At 38.6% G+C, this 19188-nt stretch overlaps 1 protein-coding gene across 1 annotated transcript in view; it reads right to left on the bottom strand.

Moving 5' to 3' along the window:
- LIN7A (lin-7 homolog A, crumbs cell polarity complex component) overlaps nt 1-18123 on the bottom strand; it is a 118976-nt gene extending 100853 nt beyond the window's left edge. The window contains exon 1 of the mRNA XM_045553303.1: nt 17767-18123. Within this exon, the coding sequence (XP_045409259.1) occupies nt 17767-17848 (82 nt within the window). The 5' untranslated portion in view covers nt 17849-18123. The remainder of the gene's footprint in view (nt 1-17766) is intronic.
- Nucleotides 18124-19188: the final 1065 nt, after the last annotated feature.

Genomic DNA, 19188 nt, shown 5'->3' with positions numbered 1-19188 from the left:
ATTTTCTAATCAAATGAAAAAAATTTTTAAACTTAATACCACAGACTACTAGATGTCCTTAAAATTATACTTCTATCTTTTCTAGTTGGTGAGTCATTAGGAACTAATTGACTCAAAATAAACATGCAAATGCAATAAACTTGAAATGGCTTGTTCAACAAGGTTTTGAATTTATAGTAAATAGCTTGGTTTTGTTCCATTTGAGAGAAGATTAAATAAAATATGTTTAGCTTTGGTTTTATCTTTTGAACAAGATAAGTAAGATCTCGGTACTCAATGCACATTTTTTAATGCAGGGCAAATTATTCATCTTTAAGCAATTTAATTTAGAAGGTATTACTTTGCAAGTGGTATTAACATAAACCATTCTTGCCATAATTTACTGATTATTTTTATCTCATCTTTAGGAATGCATACACTGAATACCTTAACTCAGGTTCAAGTACTTCATCACATTTTATTAATGCTTTAAAAGTATTTATTTTTCTATAATATTTATTAAGGATATCTCTAACAAATAACGAAAAAAAAATTAACATGTCTCTCTTAGGAATCCCTTCTCTCCTTCCTACATGCATCTCAGGGTCAACACTAATTAAGGCACATAAGCAATGCAAAATAAAGAGGAAATTATTATGCTGGTTTATTTAGCACTGATGCGGAAGCAGTCTTATTATCTTTATCTGACATTTCCATAATAGAATGCCAGTTCAAATGCCAAAGAAGTTTGAAAGCGGTCACTGAGAAAAGCATATTGTTTACCTGAAAATCATTGTTTATATAAAAGGCATTACAGTCTTTTTATATGTGTGGGTGGGTTTGGAGGGGGATATACTTAATGTAAGGATCCCATTCAAGAAACATTTTTAACTCAATTACACATGAAATCAATATGGATATTTTTATTAGTAATCATAGATCTCCTTTTACAACACATTCTATAGAAAATATATATTATACTTGTTTTAAAATTGAAGCGATGTTAAAGGTTATCAAAGCCAGTCTCCAGAAAAGTGCCAAAAAAAATCCTTTGAGTTCAACCATATACTTGCATTTCTATAAACATACCAGCTAAAAAACTATAAAATTCAAGTAAGCATTTTAGAAATTCTAAAATTTAATTTCACTCCAAGCAAAACCAAGAATAAAACACATGGGTTTCTTGGTGAAAAAAAATCAGGATTTATTGTTTCTATTTGCAATTAAAATGTCAATGCAGAAATTCACATGGCAGGGAGTGAGTGGAAGAAAACACAGGTGCCTAATTCACAAGCTACGAAAAAATAGTATAAAGGTGACCATCTGGGGAAAACTGGCTGACTTAATTTTCCTATGAGCTTACCGTCTGTTCCATATTTCTCTTCCAAACTCCACATTCTGACCTTGAAAATGCATCTACATATTTTGCTATATGCATTTCCTTCTACACATAAATGCAGGTAGACCTAATTATGCAAAAGATATAAATAAAACACAGGACATATTGTGTTATCTTTGTTTAATCTCAGTTGTCTGACTTTTTTTTAAAGGTTTTGTTTCTGGTGATGACGCTTTTCAGCCTTTTGGCCATTCTATAAATTCCTACACTTTCCATGAAACACCTGCAAGTGCTAACAAGCACAGTTCTAGGAAACAAATGCTCCTTTAAGAAAGGTGGTTAACAACAAAGTACAGAAGGTAAACCTCTGAGAATGTGATGGAGAGGAGATGTGAACTCAAGATTCTAATCCTGATGTGGACATAATGGATGGCGAAGTAACACCCACAGGAAAAAAGAGAAAGCTAAAATAGTGAGGAATTCCTGGCTTGTCAAAAATCACTGATTGCCCAAATATCCTGGGTCTATCAGAATTTCTGAAAGGCAGCATCACACTTCACTGCCGTCGTGAATGAATATGCTGAGCAGAAAAACATCTACTTGGTTTTCTTTTTATATTTCAGTATGAATACTGAAAATGATGCTAATCACAAAAAGTACTTCCTTTCAAGGACTTGTCGCTATATCTTCCTTTAAATAGTCTTTTGATCTATCTTGCAGTTTTTTTCTAAAAAAAAAAACTGTACCTATTAATATTAGATCTGCAATGTCCCTAATTCATGCTTTAATCATCTTGAGCTTATTCTCTGTCACTATATATTGTATGGTGTCTATGTTTCTGAAAACTTTTTACAGCCTTGCATACTTTTCCCACATCAGAACCCCAATTTATACTTGCCTGTCCTCCCAGCATCTTAAAGCTCATTGTTAAGCTAAACTCATCAACTTCATGGACCACTATGTTTCCCCTGTGATTTTTCTCCTTTCTTTATTTTCATTATCTGTTAGTCAATAAGGCATGTCCTTAATATCTCTTTCTTTCTTTCCATTCCCAAAGCTCCTTCTCAAGTTTGGATCAGATCATCCAGATTACTACAGTAATATAGTCCAAAATCCTCAAACTGTTCCAAAGAATGACAAGGTTCCTTGAACATAGAGTTCCATATGCATATTCCAGATTGCTTGGAGAGTCACAAAATATAGTCTACAAGTAAGGAAACATCTTTACGTTTGTTTAGCCCAGTGTTTGGGGAACTCAATATTTCCTAATTTATTTTACCATGGAACTTTTCTCAAAGGAGCATCCAATAAAATCTCCCAAAGTAATGTTTGTAAAGCACTGATCCTCTCCATACATTCAATTCTACAGCCAATTTTCACATTAGTTAATAAATATACAATGAAGATTATTTCACTTTCTTGCTCAATATTTTCAGGCTCTCTCAATTTCCCATCAAAGAAATCTAGACACCCCTATTTATCTGTAAACTATATGTTTCACCTTATCTTTCATGACTTCCTTCATTTCTGTAGCTCCCCAAATGTCAAGCTTAGCATCTATTGTACAACAACTGCCCACCCTCATATGAAATAAATCTGTTTCCTTTAATAAATGTGTGCCATCACTTAGCAATGACTTAACTTTTCACATACAACTATCATACTACGGGCAATCTCTTCTAATGGTTTCCAAAGCTCCCCAAACGTGAATCAAACTCTACATTGCTGAAGAAAAATATATTTACTCTCACAGAACCCTTATAAGCCAGAAGAGAATGGGGGCCCCATCTTCAATCTTCGTAAACAGAACAACTGCCAGCCTAGAATTTTATATCCCGCAAAATTAAGTTTCACAATGGATGGAGAAATTAAGTCTCTTCCAGACAAGCAAACACTGAGGGGATTTGCCACAACCAGACCTGCCTTGCAGGAAATACTCTGAACGGCATTATGCATGGATCAGCACAACAGATTCCCCCCAGTGTAAAATCACCCAAAACACTCCAAAACTCACAACTCTCATAAGACAATAGCACAAGAGGGCAAACAAAGCAATAAGGTTCTACCCAACAGGAAGAACAGATCAACATTCCACACATCAATTCTACCTCTTAATGTTAACGGTGTGAATGCTCTTCTCAAAAGACACAGGATAGCTGAATGGATGATAAAACACAAATCAAGTACCTTTGCCTCACCCAAGTGAGGTTTAGAGGTTTGCCCTTCATTTTTCTTTTAATGCTCTGAAAATAATGGAGAACGGGCTAAGAGAAGAAGCTTTGAAAACTTGTTAGTACATGATGACAGAGATTTCTAAACCTAGACTGGGGAGGGGGGAACTAAATAGAAAAGCAGGTATACCTTAATGTGTATCCATTTACAGCTATCTTGCCTATGGCTAATCTGTTCAGCTACTTAGGATAGAGGATTGTTAAGGCCAAGACCATGTGATGATTGCTACACTCTTAGTCAGCTCTGGCTGCCCTGTGGTCTGAATGTTTGTGTCCCTCCTAAATTCATATGTTGAAACCTAATCACCAGTGTGGAGTATAAAGAGGTAAAGTCTTTGGAAGGTGATTAGTGCCCTTATAAAAAAGGGCTCAGAGAGCTGTCTTGCCCCTTTCATCACGTGAGAACACCGCAAGAAGGAGCCATCTGTGAACCAGGAAACAGGCTCTAACCAGACACTGAATCTGATGGTAACTTGATCTTGGAATTCTCAGCCTCCAGAATTGTGAGAAATAAATGTCTGTTGTTTATAAGTTACCCAGTCGATGGTATTTTGTTATAGCAGCACAAACAGACTAAGGCAGACTCCTGGGACAAAATACCATAGACTAAGTGGCTTAAAAAACTGGCATGTATTTCTTATAATTCTGGAGATTGGGACTTTCAAGAACAAGGTGCTAGTAGTTTCAGCCTGGTGAGAGAGCCCTCTTGGGTTATAGATAGCAGCCTTCTGGATCTGTGCCTCCTTTCAAGGCAGAGAGACAGAGAAAGAAAGAGAGAGAGAGAGAGAGATTGGAAAAGGGAAAGCAAGAAAGCAAACAACTCTGGTCTCTTTCTATTCCTATAAGGACAGTAATCCTATCACCATGAAGGCCCCACCCTCCTGACCTTATGGAAACCTAATTATCTCCTAAAGGTCTCACCTCAGGTACCATCACATTAGGGGTTAGGGCTTAACAAATGCATTTTGGGGGCACAAAAACATTGTCTATAGCATACACCCATCTCAACATTTTCCTATTAGTCGTTCTCATTTGGATGCCAAACTGGCAATATTTGGAAAATGTGTGACATCAGAAGAAATTAAGGTCTGCCTGGTCACAAAACATCTCATTTATCCAGAGGCATGTTTCTGTCAAATTCAGCTAACTAAAATATGTCTGAGAAGAGCTGGGATGATCTTAACACAAAGTTTCCCTTTGAGTTATCAAAATAAATATCTCAGCATTCCTTCAGTCATGCATGTCAAGCTTTACTGCCTTATTTGTTTTATCTCCACCATTCGTTTACAAAAAAAAAAAAAAAACCATTTTCTGGAGAACAGATGCTATACTGAAAAAGGAAAGGAAACAAATCCTATATGTTTAGGTTAAAAGTGGTTAAAAATAAAAATTTTGGCCTAAAGAAGTAAGCTTTGGTTATTTGTAAGTTTACATTTCTTTCCCATTTAATGCCAGACAAATATGGCATTACTTGGGCCACTGAAATATATATTAAAACCTCAAGGCACGTATTTTAATAATGATGGGTGTGTAGTATTTAGGTCCTTCAGGACATTGATGGAAAAAAGGTATCACAATGTTCTCCTCATGCCTGAAATCCAGGTTCTGACACATTCCCAAATCCCTTTCCCTTTTCCCACTTGGAGGTAACGACTGTAAGGAAAGAAGACCAAGGGTGCTATTACCACTTTTCTCTCCCTTATGTGAGCCTGTCAAAATTCCAGTCCCTAAAGAAGTTTTGTCTGTGCATTAGGGATCAGTAAAAGGTAATCTGACTGTCACAGTCATTATCTCTTGGTTCACTGACACAGGCAGGGAAGAAAGAAGAGAACATTGCTGGTACTTTCTTATAATTCTATGTGTGGTAGTTAATTTTAGATGTCAGTTTGACTGGATTAAAAGATACCTAGATACAGTCATCCCCCTTTATCCATTGTTCCACTTTCTGTGGTTTTGGTTACCCACAGTCAATTTTAGTACAAAAATATTACATGGAAAATTCCAGAAATAAACAATTCATACGTTTTGAATTGTGCTTCCCTCTGAGTAGCATGATGAAATCTCTCGCCTACCTGCTCCATTCAGGTTGTGAATCATCCCTTTGTCCTGTAGGTGCTACCCACCCAATAGTGTATAGAAAAACATAGGACCTATAGAGTTTGATACTATTCATGGTTTCAGGCATCCACTGGGGGCCTTGGAATGTGTCCCCCTTGACTAAGGGGGGATTATTATAGCTGGTAAAGCATTATTTCTGAATATGTCTATGAGGATGTTTCTGGAAGAGACTGACATTTGAATCAGTGGACTAAGGAAGATCCACCCCCACCTAATGTGGGCAGGCACCATCCAATTGGCTGAAAGCCTGGATAAAACAAAAAGGCAGAAGAAAGGCAAACATGCACTTTCTCTTCTAGAGCTGGAAAACCATTCTTCTCCTGTCCTTGGACATCTGAACTCCAAGTTCTCTGGCTTTTGGGTTCTGGGATTTGCACCAGCATCGCCCCAGCCCCCTCTGGGTCCTCAGGTCTTCAGCCTCCAACTGAGAGTTGTACCATCACCTCCCTTAGGCCTTCAGACTTGGACTGGGAGACACTGCTGGCTTCTTTGGTTCTCCACCTTGCAAATGTCCTATCGTGAGTGGGACTTCTCAGGCTCCATAATCATGTGAGCTCATTCCTGTAATAAATCCCCTCTCATGTATCTATATCTGTGTATCTGGTTCTGTCTCTCGGGAAAATTCCAACTAATACACTATCTGTGAGTTTTTTTACCCTTAGTAATAAAAAATTAATAACCATTAATACTAAGCAAAACCATTTATTAAACATCTATTTTCAAATAATTGTGCTAGACTTTCAAAATATATCACTTACATTAATCTTTACCAACATTAGTATACATTATTCTTACAAGCATTGGACAGGGTTCTGTCCTTTTGGTCTGGGGCAACATGTTCTCCTGTTGTGCCTCCCATCTATCTGTGAGTTCTTCGAAGTCTTTGCAAACACCTCTGCCTCCATTGTTCCTTACAAGTTCATGTTCCTCAGGGCTTGTTAAAAACTTTGTTACAGACCTATGCACTTGCTCTTGACAATGTAGTGTAGTGACTAAGTTCAAGGTCTCAAGAATCAACTGGCCTAAGCTCCATTCCTCTTTATTTAGCCTTTCTATACTTCAGCTCTTCAAAATAAAAACAGTGCCTGCCTTATAAGTTTGTTGGGGGGATTAATTGAAATGAAGCATGGAAAGTGCTAAGCACTTTGCCCAGAATGTAGTAAATACCCAATGTATATGAGCTGTTGTTATCATGTTCAAAATATGTTTGAATTATCTGCTTAGTATCTGTCTTCCCTAGACTGTTAGCTCTATCCCTTGCCTGTGACTTGGTCACTTGGCACATGGTAGGCTCTCATCTGATTTTCCTTGAATGACCAAGCAAAGGAAAGAAGAAAAAAAGGAATGTATCACCATGCAAAGTGGGCATCGTTATGCCTATATTAAGGATAAGAGAAATACAATGTGGAGAAAGTAGCAATAGATAAGCTTCCATAGATAGTAAGTGGCAGAATTGCAACTCAAATCCTTATTTGTCTAAATCTGAAGCCCATGCACTTTTCATTTATCACACTGGGGAAAATGCATACCCCTGGGGGAAAGAAGTGGGGAATAATCATTCATCATTGAGCACTTACTGTGGATTTGGTAGTGTTCTAAGCACTTGCATGTATTTTCTCAGATAATTTTTACAGCAGCCTTACAAGTTAGAGACTATGATTATTTTCAATTTTACAGACAAAAACTAAAGTTCAAGGAGGATAATAACAGATCAAGGTTACATAGATAATAACCAGTCAAGATTATATGGCTAGGATGAGGCAGAGTTAGATAGGATTGACGCCCAGCCTCATGGATCTAGAGCTCACACATTTAACTGCCAGTTTGCCTCTCTCAGCATCATGAGATGCTTTACAATGAAACAACACTAAAAAAGAGTCCAAAGTCAGAGTGACTATTACCCAGTCAACTATTCAGTATACATTTGAGATCTGTAAATAATTAGCTTATCTTAGAAAAATATAAAAAGGCCACTGAACTCTAATTTCTGCCCTGAACTATTACTGAATCTTAAAGGCCATCTGTACCGACTTTTACAATTTGTCATTCAACTTTTGCCTATACATTTCTACTAATATTAATAGGATGCTCACCAATTCCTAGAAAGCACTGATCTTAAGTTTAAGCGGAATAAATATAGTAAATTTTTTCTTGAGTAAAAATCTTTCAAGTTATATGTAAATGTCTGCTCATTTACCTAGTTTTAACTCCCCCAAACCTATGCAATATTTGAAGACAAACTACTAATTTATTCAGAAAACATTTGAGTGCTTATTTTTCAAGCACTGTGAATGCACAAATACATATAAAAAAAACTTATGTTTTTACGGGACAGCTAGGTAGAGGAATAATCTCAACTTCATATGATAAGTCTTCTATTAGAATTATTTCAAAAATTGTTATTTGAAGCATCAAGAAATATGTGACTTGAGGAAGGAGTTGGCAAATTGGGTGCGTATACAGGATAATTTTTGTTTGGACTTCCAGGCATCTCCAAATGCTTCCTGTTTCTGGAGAATACCAAAATAAACAGGCCCCTGCCTCTTAGGATAGCCCTAAAGGCAGTAAACATTCTCTGCCCTAGCCTCCTGGCAGTAGGGTGGGAGCACCCAACATCCAGGGCTCAGGGAAGAAATAGTTACCATTGTTGAGTGGTTACTATGTATCAGGCCTGTTCTATGTATTTTATACATGTTAACTGATTTAAAACCAACAACTCTGTGAGGTCAGTGCTATTATTACCATTTGCCATTTTACAGATAATAAAACTGAGACTTAAATCAGTCACGTAACTTTGAGGCAAGTTGCAGAGCTATTACTAGGTAGAAAAGCTGGGATTGAAACCCAAGCAGGATGGCTCTGGAACGCATGTTTTTAAGTTACAGTACCATGTGGCTTCCCAAACAATACAATATTCCAGAAATGACATAAAGTACAATAGAAACTTGAAGAAATAGTATTAGAATATCACTTTACAGTTTGCACAGCATTTTGCCATCCATTATCTCACTTAATGCTCACAACAATCTTGTAAACTAGGTACTACCTGACTAAAACTCCATACCCTTCTGTTCCATTCTCCTCTTCATTGTCTATGTTCTGGTTACTGCTCCTTGGTGCTTGAACCCACCAAGATGACCATCTTTGCACTTGCTCCTTCTTCTCAAAATGCTCTTCTTCTCGGTCTTTGCGTGGCTGTCTCTACTTCAATGTCACCTCTTCAGAAAGTCCTTCCAGAATCTCACTGTGCAAGTAGCTCTCAGTTCTATTCCACTGTTTACTTTTCTTCTCTGCACCACTGCTCTCTGAAATCATACTATATGTTACCTCTTTAAATATTTTGTCTGTCTACCTTAACTAGAATGTAAGCACCATCCGTAACAGAGAACCTGCTAATCTTGTTTACTTCTGTATCTTCCATTCCTGAATATATTGTAGGCATGTCATATTCAAAAATTTTAGTTCTAGCTTCTGTTCCTACATTTTTTTGTTATTATAAATTAGTTTTCTATCAAAATTTTTAATTTATCATTTGGACATAGGCGATTATTATTTGGATATAGGATTATTGATTTGTGAATACCAGTAACTGTATAACCCTAACAAATTCACTTATGTTTTCTAGTAGCTTTGCAGTTGATAATCAAATAATCCAAAAATGATAATTTTGACAGTTCCTCCTTAATATTTTATTTTTTATAACTTATAACTGGTTAAATCATTTTTGTACTGTTTTTGACGTTAATAAAAATGTTCCATCTTTTACTCTAAGTGAAATATTTGACATGGACATCTGATGGCTAGTCTTTATCATGTTAAGGAAGTCCTCTACTTACAGGTTACTAAAAGCTGTTTGTTTTGAAATCAGATATCAATGTTACCTATTATCACCATGGCTTTATCAATATATACTGAGATTTTATGGTTTTTCTCCTTTGATCTGTTAACGTAAAAAATTATAGTAATTTTTATGTAAAAATATTTCCTAATTTTAAACTATTCTTTTTTTGACATTGCTGGTTCTCAACTGCATGAGATAGAACTGCCTTTACAGAATGAATCTGGAAATACATTGGATATTTCAGTTAACACAATGATGGGACCAGTGGGATTTAGGCTGGTGTTTAGTGCCTGGGAACTAGAGATACTAAACCTCCTATATCAAAAATAAGTTTAGGACCCCAATTAACAATGGTGTCTCAGTTGAGAAACAATGCTGATTGTGAATTAGTTTTTCATCATGTTTTAAAACATATTATTGACATGATTAATATGCCAACACAGAGTGATTTCTAATTTTGAATCATTCCAGCATTTTTTTGAAATAACCTCTGCTAGGTTATGGTGTTTTAATGTTTTACTACATTATTAGTATTATCTAAATTATATCTAATTTTCAAGAGAGGATTTTTAAAAATATATTTTGATAAGTTCATCACACTACTCATTGTGAATTTATTAAAAACTTCCCCAATCTTTTCCAAACTAACTTAAACCAAATTGTTCCAGTCATATACCAGTGGAATTGACATGTAATCAACATTCTATTGGGATTCAATCTAATGAATGAAAGTTACATTAATTTCCACTAAATTTTATCTCTTTTATTGTAACCCGCCATTAAAGCTACAAATAACTTCAGAATATTGATTTAGTTTGCCAAACTATTTGTTAGTCCTCCTAGCTTTATGTCACTTGTAAATTTGACTAAAATAGTATTCTCTGCTGCTTATCCAATATATTGGTAACAATGTTGAATATGTCTAAGTATATAGTAAGACCATGGGATATGTCTGAAACTTAGCCAGACCTATTCTTAGTGATCCTGTGTAGTCTCTGGGACCACCACTTTCTTTTCTAAGTGCCAATATATCATTCTTTTACTGATACATCACATATGTGTGTGTGTGTGTGTGTGTGTGTGTGTGTGTGTGTGTGATGAGGTAACAACAAATATATTGCTCTATAGTTTCCTAAAAAACCTTTATCACCTTTTTGGAAACTAGATTATTTGTCCATCAACAATTCTATTCTCCAATTTTCCTCAAAAATCACTTTCAGCAGTCCCTCAACCATATTCACCAATTTTTTCATTACTGTTAAATAGACTAAGCTGTGATTTCATGCCTTTTTTCCTCCATCTAACTTGCAGATTTGAATCTTATAGCCATTTTGTGACTCCATTATTCTCTTCTTTTTTGGTTAAAGGTAACTCTGATAGAAAAAAAGAAACCAGAAGAGTTTATACTGAAATATCACAACTGTCACCATACTGGGCAAGTAAATAAAAATAGTACAACTAGTGAGACTTGAAATAGTTACATTATTTCCAAGGGAAATTACCATTAGTTTAAATTAGAAGCCTTAGGTTTCTGTCCAAGACAGAGAGATATCTGAGTATAACTTCAAAATAAGTTTCAATCCCATATAATTTTTTTTCAAGTGGTCTTTGGGCAAGTGTTCAAATTCAGCTAGCACATTACTTAGCAAGACTCAAATCACAGAAAAACTATAACTGTCAACACCAAAACCTCACATCCTTTTGTGACCCTGGATTTCACCTGTAGGAGTCTACAATGCACACGTGCCCATGTGCACACGCACACACACCCCGACACACCCACAAAGGCAAAATGGCATCCTAAGGTAGCCACCAGTCTTGCATTACTTTTGGATGGAAGTGGGTTTTTTTCTTCTTGTTTTTGTTTTGCATAAAGAATAATCCATGATAGCTAGTTCAGCTAAAGCAATTTCATTTGTTCATTTCTTTAATCAATCAACAAATATGAAGAATATGCCGACTATGTATCACACAATGTGGTGCGCTCTACATGAACAAATCCAACATAGTCTCTGACCTGATGGAGACTTTATCCTAACAGACAGATGTCAAGGCTTTAGGAAAAGAAATTTCTCCAAGAGATAGTGGTTTTGCACAGCAACACCATTCCTAATATCCAGTACATCTTCCCACTTGGTATATTATTCCCCAGATGTTTCCTTCCCCTCAGTAAATAGGTAGGTCCTAGTTGTGATCCCTGAAAAACACTCCAGAAGCAAAGGCTTTAATTTCATAAATTGCACACCAAATACATTTCAGGGCTTAGACAGCTGACACACCAAACTAGAAAGTATCCAACAGATATCTTTTTCTTTTCTCTGGAAGCTCTATCATTTATTAATTTCTGGATTTCCTTTAACTATTAAAACTATACGTAAAATTCTCCTTAAATATAAAATATCTTTTTTGGTAATAAAAACTCTTCAGAGATTTGGGACTTTCTCTTTGCAACTTTTCATTATCAAACAAAAAAGAAAAGGCAGATGTGAGAAATTCTGAGTCCTAGAGTGTTCTGTAACTGTATAGTGCAAAAGGAACACTCTCATTGATATGCAAAAAACAAAAAAGTTCATTAAAAATAACTTAAAAACGTCTATTGGAGACTACAGAAAAGATGAGAAAGCAAGCAAACACTTAATATTTGTAGACTAGAACATATCTGGATGCCAATGTGGGAAGGCTTTAAGACAAGAGACAAAATATACTCAGCTCAGCTCTTCTCTGTCCTTTCCTGATCAAAGCCACCAGCACATACATCTTTAAAACAACATAAAAACTAACTTAATTTTTATTTTTCTTATTTCTTAATCTCTATACATGTCAAATTAAAAAAAATTACTAGGAGCAGGAAAGAAGAGACAGGTCCCTTTGGACTGTGAGCAAAAGCAATTTTCAGGCAAATACAGATTTTATAAAAACTAGTGAATAGAGCTGATTAGAAAAGCTATAGGCTGCTCAAGGCTTGAATTGGAAGATACATGAAGTAATAAGCTCTGCATGTCTTGAAAAGTGAACAGGGAAAAGAGAAAAAATTTAATGTATCACAAATACTATGAAAAGTGTGGCACCCATAGGATTCTCATTTGCATTCAATTTTTGTTCTTGTATTTTTTTCATAAGGTTGAAATCTGCAAAATAAAAGTATGTGATTTTATATTAGAATGTTTAAAGGACAAAAGTTTGATTTTTTAAAAAGGGAAAGCACACTAAGATTTGTTTAATCAATATTTTAGATTACAACTCATTTTAGAAGCCAAGAAATAAGATTTCCATTTACATTTTTGCAACCTATCCAACTTGAATTTAACTCACAGAAAATGTTAGGTGCTAGTATTATCAACATTTTATCTTATATAAGCACATAAATGCAGATTGTAAACTACTAATCATGTCATAAGGAAAGTATCAAATATTTTAAATTACATAATTTTAATTAACTCCCAGAAATGTTTTAATTATTCATTTTTCTCCAAGAGTTGGTTTGTATTATTCCTTTACATGCCATAATTATTTAAAAGCCATTCATCTTAAAATTAGGGAGAAAAGGTAAGCAACAGTGAAATTTTGAAGAATTCTTTTGTATTATCTTCTTTGACCTTGAGATGGAAAGTGAAGGAGATTTGAAACTACTGTACTTACGAAAGTTCCTAAATCCATGCAGTTTTTAACATAGTGAAACTTTCCTATGTTCTTTAATATGAAGGTGTTAAGTATCAAGGATTGCATTCTGCTTTGTTCCCTCGAGTTTAACTGAAGGTCATTCCTGGTTTTAAAGATTACAATCTGGGCAAATGAATCTCTAGTGTAGGGGAGAGTGGCTGTGAACATTTTAAAGTCTGGAAGGGAATTTCACACTGATCTGTTTATCAGTATTTTCTCTTTGCCACAAGGGTAAATTACATGTACTACGTCCTATACCACCGCTGTCTAACACAAAATATTAGGCTGAAAATGACTATGTATCCTGTAATGACCACTTCCATTCAACATGTAGATTTATTATAGGGACGTGTAAATTATAGGACTCAGTATATTTCTGAAAACCTAATTATAATTTATGATATTTTAGCCTAGCAATAAAAGGAAACAATAAGCTGATCTATAGGTTTTCTTGGCATATAATCAAATTTCTACCCCAGGATGCTCCCTTTTCTCAGGGAGGCTTCCTTGCCCAAAGCTAACTAAATAGGTCCTTCCCCATTATTCTCTGTCCAATGACATATTTATTTTCTTTAGAGCACTTCATATTTTCAACTAATCTAAAATCCCAATTATGAATTCCATCATCTGACCCCTGACTACCAACTTCACACATCCCATTTTCTACCATTCGTTCCTCTGTTTATTTTTTCACACTGACTTCCTTGATGTTCCCGGGATGCACAAGAGTTCCTCCTCCTGAGCACATGCCCCAAGACATCTACAACATTTGCTTTCTCACTTTCCACAGTGCTCTTCTCAAATATCATCAGCTCAGGGCGGGTTTCCTTGATTAACATACCTAAAACAGCAGCCCCCATCGATAGCACTCTCCCTTATCCAGTTTTATTTCTTCTCCTTAGCACTTGTAGTTGTGTATGTATATGTCCATTGGGTGACGCTCATTAGCATGTAAATGCCATTAGATTTTATTTATTTTGTTCACTACCACTGCTACAGTGCATAAAACAATACTTGGTATCAAGCTGGTACTCGGTACTCAATATTTATTTGTTAAATTAATTAATTAATTAATCCCTTACTTATTATCTGTCTCCCTCATTAGACTCTTAAGGACCATAAAAGCAAAAACTTTTTTTCTGGTATTTCTGCAGCATCCTGTATGTACTAGGTGATAAATGAATATTGAATGAATGAATGAATGAATGGTTTGCCTGTGTGCATGTTTTAATTTTCCTGTCCCAGTAGATATTAATTATCATATGAAATAGAATTATGTCTGTTTAGCACACCACTGTACATCAATCCCACAATAGGGTCTGGTTTATAGTAGGCACTCAATAGTGAATAATATCAAGAACTGGGACCAGAGTGAACAGGAGCTTACACTGGCCACAGCCACCCAGAAGCCTTTATGGGGTTAATCTCAGGTCTTAATGGCAAAGTTTTGGGCATGCATAGAGGCATGAAAGTCTTGACTCACCCTGTTCATCCTTTTGGGCACCAGCTGGGCCTTGAAAAAGCTTGCTTCCCAAACAAGACCCAAGAAGCTAGATGCAGACTTATGAGCTCCTTACTTTCAGACATATCTTTCGAATTTGGGGAGCAGTAACTCCTAATTTCAATCCACAGCGTTGATTTGTTTGCTTAAAACATTTGTCCTGAAGACTCCAGATGTATCCGTTTATCAGGCCAAAGGGCACCAAACAAAAAGAATTAGATTTCAGTATAAAATCTCTACTAGGTAGTAGAGTAACCTTGAAAACATCTCATCACTTCTTTCATGTTTTTCATTTGTAAAATGAAGATACTAAAGAAGAACTAGAAGCTTTAAAATTATGCACGGTGTATTCAGATTCTCTGGGATGCCCTTGGGAGGCTTTGTCAAGCACCTTTTTTTCCTTCCTTCCTCTCCTTTGCCCACCTGCCACAATCCCTTTTGGTTAAAAATCACAGCCTTGTAAGCTATTGTTACTGATGAGTGTACTAGGGAAAGAAAGCCTAAGAACCACCGACCTATGCTACCTTTAATATCCTTTCCAGGGCCAAAATGCTGTGAATCTATGAAGTGTACCTCAGTCCACTACTAAATATCTATATTTTATCATTGCTTAAGTTACTGTTGCCCTTAGTTTACTTACACTAACTTACATTAATTTTTTTATTGTACTAGGAGTCAGGGACTATGCAGACACTGAGAATTCAAAGAAGAATTTAGAAATATTCTCTTTCCTCAAGGAGCACCATCCAATGGGGAGACAAATGCAACAGAGTGTGATAAATGCTCTGATGGGACAAAAGCCGTGCATAAATTTAGAACCCATCAAAGGATACCAAAGCAGCCTGCCAGAGGGGTCATCTGGAAAATCTCCCAGTAGGTGACCAAAACCTGAGTCCTAACTTTAATTTATTGAATTACAGACTGCTAAACCTACACATAGTCAGAATCTTCTAATCCAAACTCTGGGTACGGCAGAGAGGAAACTGATGTCCAAAGAGGTTAAATGACACACCCAAAGTGAGTAGCAGAGTTGCAACTAGGATCCAGACCAGTATTATTGGGCTGCTTCTTCTAAAAGACACTTATTTTTGAAGGAGAAATTTTAGAACCTTTTCTTTCATCATTTTAATGATGAAATTAACCGATTAATTAATCATATTTAATAAGGTAGACAGAAAAATATTTATATATTGACTTCATGCACAGTGGTGATGCCAATAACCCATTATCCCTATGTTATGTAGTTTTTGTGAGCTGCTGGTGAATTTATTTAGATCATCCACACTCTAACCCATCTTCCTTCCTGAGCTTGTGCATGGACCTAATCACACTGAGAATACAGGTACAGTTTGGCTGTGAACAGGAACAAACTTTAAAACATAAATCTTGATCTGATTAGCACCTCTTCTGAACAACTGACTGAGGCAACGAAGGGCTAAGGTAAAACCCAAACAGTGAAATATTTTTATTAGTATTATTAGTAGTATATAAAATTGCTCAGGGCAATCTTCTTGGAGTTTTTGCCCCTAATGTAGTCGTTTTACTTGGGATGTTTAATGACTGTGATTTAGTAATGGGACAATATAAGAGCTCATCACAGTAAAACAGAAATACTTGGGAAGTCCATAGTTTCTAATAGCTTGCCATCTGTTTGGCTCTTACTGGCAATGGCTTTATCCTGCTTAGTGCAGATGATGATATTGGGGGTGAAATCAAGGATTATACAATGGATTTCTGAGCACTTTAACTACTGTTATTAATTTGCTAGCTTGCAAATCAACATTTTCCAACATAAATCAATTATGTCTTCTTTTTCAACTCTTATCCCAAGTAAGGTTGCTATGGGCACCACATGACATCTGTTCTGGCGCCAACAGATCGCGTTAAAGTCACCCACAGTCTCTCCAAATTAAAAACCTCAAACTGAGTTCGCTGGCTTTGTCACTGTACTCGCAGAAGGATGCTCTTTTGCCTTGCCCCACCTTTCCGTTTAATCCGCTAGAAAGCAAATGTTTAGAGGTACATGGGACGAAATCCTTTTCGTGTGAGCACACCATTTCCAAATGGCCGCCCAGGGTCCTAAATCCTGACGCTGCGGAGAGGGACTAGCGGGTGTCCTCCTCTGCAGAGCCCCGGGACTCCAGCGCCGTCATGACTGGACGTTGAAAGCCAGAAGGGAAACGCGAACACTCAGAGACAGGTGTGAGCCCCACCGGTGCTCCAGAGAGGCCCCCGATCGCAGCGGGTGACTCTGTCATTGAGCTCGGGGAGGTCCCGGGGCGGAAGCACAACTGTTTCCCCATTCAAGTCAGAGAGCAGGGCTCACAGGGTCGCAGGTCAGAAGCCGAATTTCAGCCCAACCTGCGCTTTGTCCCCGCGCCTCCCGCAGCCCAGGCACCGAGGTGGCACCGAGCTGGGGAGAGCACGGCCGGCTGGGGCGGGAGAAGCTGAGAGTTGCCACAGCCCGGGGCTGCCGGCGGCGGGAGCAGACGCGACCCCGCCGCATCGGGAACGCGAAGCCGGGAGAGCCGGGCTCCGCCGCCGCGACGCGACACCCCCGGCCCGGGGACGGCTGCCCGCGCCCGCGTCGCCCTTTCGGCCGAGGGCAGCCCCCGCCGTGCGCCTCGCCAGCCCGGGGCGCACCCTGCCCGCCCCGGCCGGACCGACCCTCGCGCTCCGGCGCCTGGACAAACTTCCTCCTGGGTCCCCGCCCGCAGGCGGGTCTCCGGCCGGGCGAGCTTTCTCCCTGCCCCTCTCCGACCCCGAGCCCCGGGCGCCTAGCGGTCCCCGCGCATCCGCGCCAACAAAGCCGGCGGCCCGGAGGCGACCTGGCGAGGGGCCGGGGGTGGTGGCGGGGGCGGCAGAGCCCGAAGACGGCAGCCCTGGGCTGGGCGAGTACCGCGAAGGGGCAGCGGGGACGCGGCGGGCAGAGAAAGGGGAAGAAAGTATCCGGCTCTCGGCGCGACGCCTTCTCGGCTCTTCCTCGCTCCCCTTGTCCCCCTGCCCGAGCGCGTCCCGCTGTCCCGGTGGGAGTTGGCAGGGACGGAGGGGCAGACAGAGGGGACGCAGGGGCCTGGCGGGCGAGCCGCTCCCTTACCTCTGTCCAGAGTAAGCGGCTGGACCACTGTCAGTGTCGCCATGTCTGCCGTGGGAGCCGAAGTGACGCTCGGCTTCAGCATCGGCAACCGCTTGTAGTGAGAAAAAGAGGAGGAGATTGGGGGCGGGGGTGGAGAGGGAAGACGGAGAGGAGGGGGAGGAGGGGGGGGAGGAAGGTGGCGGTGATGGAGGAGAGGAAAGCTCGGGCGGCTTGGCGGCCAGATGGAGACGCAACTGTGCCGTGGCGGCAGCTCCTCAGATGCAGCGCGAAGCGGAGCAGGTACCCGAGAGCCGCGGCCTCGGCTCCGGGCGCCGCCCGAGAACTTCGCGGCTCTGCCCGCGGGAGCGCCGACGTGCTGCTCTTTCAACTTTCCACTGCGATAAAATGATCAGAATGTGCGTGTGTGCATGCGTGTGTGTGTGTGTGTGTGTGTGTGTCAGAACAAGAGAGTGGAGGGAAAGAGGATATGAGGGCGGGAGTGGAAAGATCAGTTTTTTTCCGATTAAGAGAAATTGTCAACCCTGTAATAGCATCCCCTTTAGAGGGAAAATGCTTCTAGTGTAAGAAATGTTTGAGATTTTAATTACAATTGCCGTTAATTTCTGTTGAAGTTTTTTGGAATGTTGACTTGTAACAGTATATAAAATAACCGTCCTAAGGCCAGGGTTCCATCCGTAGGTGTCCATTTAGGACCTGAATTGATTGCCTAGAAAATAAATTACCTGTAATAACAAACTTTTAAAAAATATTTTAAAATAAAAAACATGAAGATGCATTTCTATCACTAAGTCGGGGTTGTTTTTTTTTTTTAAGCCAGTGGTATTACTATACCAATTCAATACATGCACCTCAGAAATAAGTAGGATTTTCAGACTTTTTCTCAATTTTTTTACAGATCACTTCTAGTAAAGGTGTTCCTCCCCCCAGTTTTGTTCCTATTTTCCAAACTGATTTTGATTCTCTAGCACTAAGTTTGAAAAACATGTACCTAGCACTTTTTATGATATATAACCAGATGTTACTCAATGATACCACTTAATGAATTAGTTAATATATGTGCCAGAAATTGAGCTAGGGTGTTCCATGCCATGTGTCATGCCCCTAACTTGGGGGTTCAATATAGTCCCTGACTTCGTGTGGCCTGTGACCTAGTGGAAAACCATGTTATTAAAGGCTGACTTTACTGTCAGTTGATCAGGATTCAATTACTAGAGTCTTTAAACACTCACTGTGACTCTTTCATCCCCACAAACAGACTACTTTCACTGTCTTATGCCAGTCAGGATTGGTACTTCCTGATTAAGAAATTAAGAAGTACAGAGAAACCTGCTCTAAGCAGAATGGGGGCACGTCTGGCTGCAGGATTGGAAATGACAGAGCTGCCTTCATCCCCTTCCCTTTGATAAAGCTGAATTGTTCTGG

This window comes from Lemur catta, chromosome 6 (genome assembly GCF_020740605.2).
Source record: "Lemur catta isolate mLemCat1 chromosome 6, mLemCat1.pri, whole genome shotgun sequence".
NCBI lineage: Eukaryota > Metazoa > Chordata > Mammalia > Primates > Lemuridae > Lemur > Lemur catta.
The sequence above is the reverse complement of the archived record's forward strand: the minus strand, read 5'-3'. Positions and strand labels throughout refer to the sequence as shown.